This window comes from Calonectris borealis, chromosome 7, assembly GCF_964195595.1.
Source record: "Calonectris borealis chromosome 7, bCalBor7.hap1.2, whole genome shotgun sequence".
NCBI classification, from domain to species: Eukaryota; Metazoa; Chordata; class Aves; order Procellariiformes; family Procellariidae; genus Calonectris; species Calonectris borealis.
The window spans coordinates 19,353,368-19,361,458 of NC_134318.1; the positions used below are offsets into that span (position 1 = coordinate 19,353,368).

The window sequence follows — 8,091 nt, forward strand, 5'->3', positions numbered from 1 at the left end:
TTACACATGTAGCGGGTATCGTCTTTGCTTCCCTGGCTTACAAGTAAAACCACCCCTTTCCGAAATCACCCTCACCTCCACAAGAAAAGAGAGAGGGAAGGGAAAATGGGGAGGGGGGAGCCTTCCCACAGCTGACTCTACCTTAAGACAATTAATCTTTAGTCTTTCACCCTGGGAGGCAGGATAAATACAACGAGAAAACAGATAGGAGTCTCCCCGGTCCTGTAAGGAAAACAGCTGTTCCAAGCACTTTAATGCAAATGAACACAAATGAAGGTTTCAGCTTTTTTTTTTTTTTCTTCCAGAGTTTTACTGCACTCCATTTATCAATTGGACTTGACAACAAAAGAAAGAACTGGGGGAAAACCTGGGGCAGATTCAAGTCACTTCCACTCTGTATAAAGGAAGGGGGGGGAGTTCCTTGAGGGCAAGTTGTGGGTCTTGTCAGTCCTATTGCAATATCGGTTTTTATGCAAGATTTCTTTCTCTACCCCCCCACCCCACCCCCACCCCTTTGATTTTCACGGTCTTGTAAGATGACCGCAGTGATTGCAAAATGAAAGTACGTTTATGACTCTCCACTGAAAAGTTGTAGCAATAAGCTCTATGCTTTCAGAGAAAATACAGAAATTAAAAGTTTGTTAAAATTAATTGTATCTTTATAGAAGCTAGAGGAGTTATGCATATTTACCCTACTCTATACACTATATTAAAAGAGCAAAGTGGTTTTAATAAAACACAGCAGATCCTACTTAACTGCAGGATTTAAAGGGTACCGCTTTAGGGGGGGAGGGGGGAGATATCTAGGAAAACCTGCCTTATGTCTACCTCTTAATAAGAGAAGATCATTAAAGGTTATCTGACACATCGGTTTAGGGATTGGGGGAGATCGGTGTTTCAAGGGAAGAAAAAGGACTTGGTTCAGCAGATATAAACACGGGAAAGTGAAAGTCCTTCCTCACGCCCACCCCTTCCAGGATCAGCGCCTGTTCTGGTCGGAGTCCAGGTCAGGAATTGGACGCGACCTCTAAAGCACTTGCCTTGTTCTTCACTTGTCAAACGTGTTTTATCTCTAAGTGACCTTTTTGTTAATGTTGTAGATTGTGTGGGCCACCATGTCAGATCCGGAAACAAAAGTAAAAGATTGATTAACACATTTTGCCTGTGAAAAAATGTTATGGAATGAGGAGGTGGGGGGATAGTGGGATGCAAAGTACAAAGAGAAAAGAAAAAGGCAACCCAGGGAGCAACAGAAGGGCTGCGGACTCCGCTAGGCACGGCGCGGCACTCCGCCGGCACGGTAAAACCGTGGTTGAGGGCAGAGGACTCGGTACGCTTCGGGAGCGCACAGACAAAAAGCAGGTTCTATATAACGCCCAGGTGGATACCGTGCGCATACCCACGAGGTTCTCAACACAGCCTAGCTGAAATCAAACACATAAATGGCGAACCGATACTCTCGTTAGGGTGGGGTCCGTCTCCCCCGGTGCCGGCTACCGGGCCAGTCCGGCGGGTGCAGGGACGAAGGGCTCTTCTTCGGTGAGGACGAGGAGAGAGGGAGAAGAGCCCGGCAGCGCTCCCCGGCGCCGCACCGCGCAGGGCAGCGCGGTGCAGGGCCGGGAAGGGCTGCCGGGTGCTGGCACACAAATCGAGTTTACTCGAAGGATTTATTCCGTAAATTGAAAGGCTTTTTCTCCCGAGGAGCCCGTCTCTCCCTCTGTTTTCCTTCCTTCCTCCCTCTCTCTCTCTCTTTCCCCCTTCAAGTCACACCAGGCTTGTAATCAGCAACAAAAGCTGACATAAATCAAGGGCGGATTGACAGGGGCTGACAAATAACTGATTGATTGCGGTTGGGGAGCACTGACAATTGACGGCGGGGCGGAGAGACCCGAAAGGCGGCGGCGGGCGGTGCGTGACAGCCCCGCGTGTGACGACCGGCCTCCCCCAATCCCGCCGCGCGCCCCGCGCCGCCGCAAGCCGCGCCGCAGCGCCCCGGCTCCCGCCCGCCGCGGGCGGCGACGTGCAGGCCGGCGCTCTGCAGGTTCTCGTCCCAGCCTATCCCCGCGTTGTGAGGCGGAAGGGGAGGGAAAGCGCCCCGCGCCCTTCCTCGGGGCCTGGAGGGGACGCGGCGCGGCGGAGGCCACGGAGCTGCCCCAGCGGGCTTGCCCCGGGGCGGGGGGGCGCGGGTTGGGCCTGTAAACACCGTGCGTGACGGGCGGACGGAGGCAGGCCGTGCTCGGGGCGGTGTGCGTGCGGCGGGGCCGCGCTCGGGGGAAGGAGTGGGAGGCGGCGGGGCCGGCGGAGCACCGCGGCCACCCCCCCGGCAGGCGCGGCGCCCCTAGCCCCACGGCCGCCCCCGCTGCCGGCGGGGTACGCGCGGCGGCTGCGGAGGAAGAAAAACGTTCGCAGCGCGCGATGTGAAACACAGAATTAACGCCCAGCCCGTCCTAGGAGCGAAAACAAGGAAGGAGGGGAGGGGAGAGGGAAGGCGGACGAGAAAGGGAAGGGGAAAAAAAAGAGCGAGAGACCATTAAAAACAGAGAAAAAAAGCCCCAGAAAAGGGAACGTCACATCCCCTTGACCCTCCAATCACCTCGGGGTCCCATTTGATTGGAAGGCGGCAAAGGCTTTAATCTCAGACTAATTCAGCTGCTTTTGAAGTGAGTTTCTTTGCCAGATCCCGGGCTGGATGGGCAGCGGCTCGCATCACAGCTGAGTGGCGGAGGCGAGCGCTCCGCTCCGCGCCGCGCCAGCCGGGGGAGCCGAGAGCGGCCGAGGGGGACAGCGGCACACGCTCGCAGCCCCCTCCCCCGCCCCCAGCACAGCCCAAGGATTACTCGGCTTTTTTTCCTCCTTTCTCTCCGGCCGGCTCCCCCTTTCCCTCCCCCTCCCCACCCACGCCCTCCCCGCCAGAGAGAGGCACGGGACATTTTATGTTTGTTTTCCTGCTCGGGGGGCGTGTGGCTTTTTTCCCTCCTCGCCCGCAGAAAGCGAGCGAGCGTTTCCGAGTGCGAGCGGCGCCACTTGCCCCAGTTTTCATGCGAGGTTTTGGGTCATGATCACATCGCCCTCGCTTTCTGCTATAAGAAGTAGTAAGCGCAGCAGCAGCCTCAGCGAGACCGGAGGCAGCCCCCGCCGCAGCCGCAGCGCCGCCGACCTCGCCGGGCCGAACGGGCACGCTGGGAATAACGGCAGCAGCGCCGCCGCCAAGCCCTGCTTCCACGCCGTCCCCCCCTCGGACCCGCTACGCCAAGCCAACCGCCTTCCCATCAAAGTCCTGAAAATGCTCACGGCGCGGACTGGACACATTTTACACCCCGAATACCTGCAGCCTTTACCCTCCACGCCCGTCAGCCCCATCGAGGTAAGGACCTCGGATCCGGCCCCGGCCCCCCGGCTCTTTCTCCCCTCCCTGCCCGGGCGCTCGCTGTGCATGGCGGCTCCGCCAGCCTCCCTCGACACTTTCCTGCGCTTTGAAATGCACTTACACCAGGAAATGGGCTGCTTTTGATCTAGAGTTAGTGCGAGGAACGGCTCCTGGTTATTGTTTCGACGTTTACTGGGCTAATTTCTAATTCCTGTGTAAATTAACACTTCATTTTTGTGCTTTTTAGCCTTTTTTTTTTTTTTTTTTTTTGAGAGGAGAGGTGAGTGGAAGGAAACGACTCGCTCTGGGGTCACGATCCGGCCACGCAACTAAGCAGCGCTCCGAGTACCAAACAACCTTGCTTTTGCAGGGAGCGGTTTTTTTTTTTTTTTTTTTGAAGGGGAGGGGGGAGGCGCGGAGAGGGACAGGCTGAAGCGCGGGTGCGGCAGGATAACTATTTCAGCTCCCCGACTGTTCCCTTTCAAGTACCGACACGCGTTTGTACTTCGGGGGCCCTATTCGTCCCTTTTCTCCTCTGTCGAGGTTGTCGGTCCCCCTCTGCGTAGCTCGCTGCTTGAGGGACCGAAACTCGAAATGGAGCGAGTGGTGGGAAGGGTGTGTCCGTGGGAATGAATGATTCCATTACGGTCTCTGCGAAGCGAGGACACCACTCTCCTCCGGAGCCCGGTTCGCCGGCTAACTCGGGCTCTGTTTATAAATAGCGTCAGCACTCAGGGCGCAGAAATGCTGCAGTCGCTGTAGTTCACGGGCGGGTTTGTGCGCCTGCACGGCCGGAGCAGCCGGGAGGCAAACGCCGAGGCGCCGAGCTCCGCGCTGCCCGGGCCGCTGCCGGGGAAGCAGTGGGCACCGAAGGCGGCCGCGGTGGGCTCGCAGGGATACGAAAATCCCCAGCCCTTTTTAAAGGCTTTGTGGAAAATGGTGCATGCAGGGGAGGGGGCTGTCACGGTGATGAATGCGCACAAAATTGTTCATTACTTCCAGGCTGTTCTCTGCGAAAACGTACGGGACGAGTGTCCTAGACATGCCCCGGGTTTTTGTTAGACCCCGATTAAACCTCTGTCTTTGTGTGTCTTTCTGATTTCCGCAGCTGGATGCGAAGAAGAGTCCCCTGGCCCTTTTGGCACAAACTTGCTCGCAGATAGGGAAGCCGGACCCGTCCCCTTCCTCCAAACTCTCCTCGGTCACCTCCAATGGCTCCGGAGGCGACAAGGACTCCAAGTCGGGCCCCTTGAAGCTCAGCGACATCGGTGTGGAGGACAAGTCGAGCTTCAAGCCGTACTCCAAGCCGGGCGCGGAGAAGAAGGAGCCGGGGGCGGCGGGCTGCGCGGGCGCCCCCGCCGCAGGGGTCGCGGCCGGGGAGAAGTCGGGATTCCGGGTGCCGAGCGCCACCTGCCAGCCGTTCACCCCAAGGACAGGCAGCCCCAACTCCAGCGCCTCCGCCTGCTCGCCGGGGCTGCTGCCGGCCGAGGGCAAAGGCGGGGAGGACAAGAAGGACTCGGAGGGCTGCGGAAAGAGCGGCAGCTCCGGCTCGGAAGGAGGGCCGGGCACCACCAGCATCAGCCACAGCAGGATTAGCGTGAGCTGTGCCGGGATTAACGTGGAGGTCAACCAGCACCAGGAGAGCACGCCGGGCTCCAAGCCCATCGCCTCGGACTCCGCCTCCTCCTGCAGCAGCACCACCGCCACCTCCTCCACCTCCGTCCTGGGCTCCGGCCTCGTGGCCCCCGTCTCCCCTTACAAGCCGGGCCAGACCGTCTTCCCCCTGCCCCCGGCGGGCATGAGCTACCCGGGGACGCTGGCTGGAGCCTACGCCGGCTACCCACCCCAGTTCCTGCCGCACGGAGTGGCGCTGGACCCCACCAAATCCTCCAGCCTGGTGGGGGCCCAGCTGGCCGCCGCCAGCAGCCTGGGCTGCAGCAAGCCAGCGGGATCGAGCCCGCTGGCGGGCGCGTCGCCGCCGTCGGTGATGACGGCGAGCCTGTGCCGAGACCCGTACTGCCTGAGCTACCACTGCGCCAGCCACCTGGCAGGCGCCGCCGGCGCCTCCTGCGCCCACGACCAGGCCCTCAAGTCCGGATACCCCCTCGTCTACCCCACCCACCCTTTGCACAGCGTCCACTCCTCGCTGACCGGCGCCACGCCGCCCTCGCTGGCCGGCCACCCTTTGTACCCCTACGGCTTCATGCTCCCCAACGACCCCCAGCCACACATCTGCAACTGGGTGTCGGCCAACGGACCCTGCGACAAGCGCTTTGCCACCTCGGAGGAGCTGCTTAGCCACTTGCGGACCCATACTGCCTTCCCGGGCACCGATAAACTCCTCTCCAGCTACCCCAGCTCCTCGTCGCTGGCCAGCGCGGCGGCCGCGGCCATGGCGTGCCACATGCACATCCCCACGACGGGCGCCCCGGGCAGCCCAGGCACGCTGGCCCTGCGCAGCCCGCACCATGCGCTGGGACTCGGCAGCCGCTACCACCCCTACTCCAAGAGCCCCCTGCCCACCCCCGGGGCCCCCGTGCCCGTGCCCGCCGCCACCGGACCCTACTACTCCCCTTACGCACTCTACGGGCAGAGACTCACCACAGCCTCGGCCCTGGGGTACCAGTGAGCGCAGGCAGCGGGGCTTTGACACACAACACAACACAGAGTCTAGCGGTGAGGGAAGGAAGCCCTGCGAAACTTTATAAAAGTTGGAAAGAAAAAAAAAAAAATCTGACTTTTTATAAAATGGTGTTCATTTGAGGACTGGATCCATGAGCACTGTATTTATTTATGTTAGCTTCAAGCGGGACAACGAATCATAAAGTGCATTACTTAACTGAGCTCAATAGGTAAAAGTGGAACACCCATTGTAGAATATAAATAAAAAGATAGAGGTCTTCTCTTTAATGTTACTTTAAAATTGCTATGATTGTATTGTACGTTCTTATTTAATGTCTCATTGAAACAAAAATTTACATGCATGTTTGTTACTAAAAAACAACTCGCAATTTGTCAGTTATAATTTCAAATTGCAATTATTTTTAAGGTGTATACCCTTGAAAGAGAATTGGTATTTTTTTGTATGTATTCTGGAAGAAAAACAAAAACAATTCTATTCCAAAAACCTCATTTGCCTTATTTTGTTCTTTAAAAGGAACACTTAACTATTTTTAATTTTTAAGTCCACCCTGTAAAAAGGGTTAAGTAAGGTTTACGTCATGTACTAAAATAGACAATGTATCGCTTTAAAGATTAAAATTCCGTATATTTGATGTATTAAAAGGTTTTACTTTTTTTTTTAAATACGCTTTGATTCTGTTACGAAAACCCGAATAGGTCTTGGATGGAGGCAACTGCTAATTTCTCCTCAAGCGTTTATTCAATTTTAATTAAAAATAATTAAAAAAAAACCCAAAAGTTTTTTTATTGTAACCCCAGGGCTCTCTTAAAAAAAAAAAAAAATCAGACGGGAGTATTTTTTTTCCCTTCAGTATAATTCGTAGGCATGAAATAGGAAGACTGAGAATCGGTTAAATCTCTTTCCTAAGGAAGATTAACTTTTTTCAAAAAAATGTTTTTACTGTGAAAATCTGTTTTTTTAAAACTGGGTTTCAATTAAAAGACTTCGTTCTTTCTTTAAAAAGAAACGGGGAAGGCAGGACTTATTTGTAAAAGAGTAAGAAGATTATCTGAAACCTTTTTTTTACAGTGTAATGCATAACTATTTGTCTCTCTCTCTAAATGAGAAGTTCAGAAGCAATTAGGGAAGCGCTGTTTGATCTCATGCAGTTATTTTCAATTTCTTTCTTCAGTTCGTACCGCAGCACAAATGATCATCACGTTAAAAAAAAAAAAAAATCGGACTGCTCTGAGAACTCCTTTTCTTTTAAAAAGGAAGGGAAGGGGAAAAAAAGAAGCCCATCCATTATTTGGTCCGAGTTTGCTCTTTGCTGAAGCGCAGTGCCAAACTCGACGTGATGCCGAGAGGGTCTGCCCCTGCCTGCGCCGCGTCTCTGCCGCCCCAGCCCGGGCTTCCCAGCGCCCAGGGCCACCGCCCGGCTCCGGCTCGTCGTCCTGCATTCAGGTAGGAGCGGGGGCTGCGACGGAAAAGCCAGAGCAGCTACCGAAACTGCGGAACAAACCGCTGCCGCCGAGATAGACGGAAGAGATACCCAAGCCCGTAAAGGCAATGCCAGCGAAGGGCTTTGCTCCCGCGGTCCGCCAGGCACTTGCAGGGAGCGGCTCAGGCGGAGCCGAGTACCTGCCGTCCCTCGCACAGCCCCTCTCCCCCCGCTGCGGGCTGCCCTCGCCCCGGCCCCGGCGCGACGCGCTGGCAGAGGGAAAAGTTGCAAGCGGCGACTTTGCTTGACAAATCACTGGGTTTTCTCCCTCGTTCTGTATCCCCCACTATATAATTACTGTTCAAAGTTTCCCGTGGTGCCCAGATGCTAATTAGTCTAATACATTTACTCCAGATAATTAGTGGAAGTTAGCGTTAATGTGCAAAGGAGAGAAAAGCAGAAAGCTAATGAAGCTCCAGCGCTCGCCCGGCCGTCCCGGCACCCGGCGCGGCACGCTTGCCGGGACCGGAGCCGGGGCTGTGCCCGGGATGCACATGAGGACGCGGGGACAGGCGGGTGCTGAGCCGCGCTGCGGCTCTTTTGGGACGCTGATCCGAAAGCAGCACGGGAAATGCTTTGTGCTTTAACAAATGTATTTTT

General features: G+C 55.7%; 1 protein-coding gene across 1 annotated transcript; it reads left to right on the top strand.

The window, feature by feature from the left end:
- The first annotated feature begins 2,672 nt into the window (after positions 1–2,672).
- On the top strand, positions 2,673–6,755 carry ZNF503 (zinc finger protein 503). The gene is made up of 2 exons (XM_075154403.1): positions 2,673–3,364; positions 4,476–6,755. The coding sequence occupies exons 1-2, from the start codon at positions 3,056–3,058 to the stop codon at positions 5,994–5,996; spliced, it is 1,830 nt and encodes a 609-aa protein (XP_075010504.1). The 5' UTR covers positions 2,673–3,055; the 3' UTR covers positions 5,997–6,755.
- The last annotated feature ends 1,336 nt before the right edge of the window (positions 6,756–8,091 follow it).

What these genes read in the sequence shown, in the direction of transcription:
- ZNF503 (XM_075154403.1), top strand. Translation starts at nt 3,056, where the DNA reads ATGATCACATCGCCCTCGCTTTCTGCTATAAGAAGTAGTAAGCGCAGC. An exon ending in CGCCCGTCAGCCCCATCGAG is followed by an intron (nt 3,365 to 4,475) that starts GTAAGGACCTCG and finishes TGATTTCCGCAG; the next exon opens with CTGGATGCGAAGAAGAGTCC.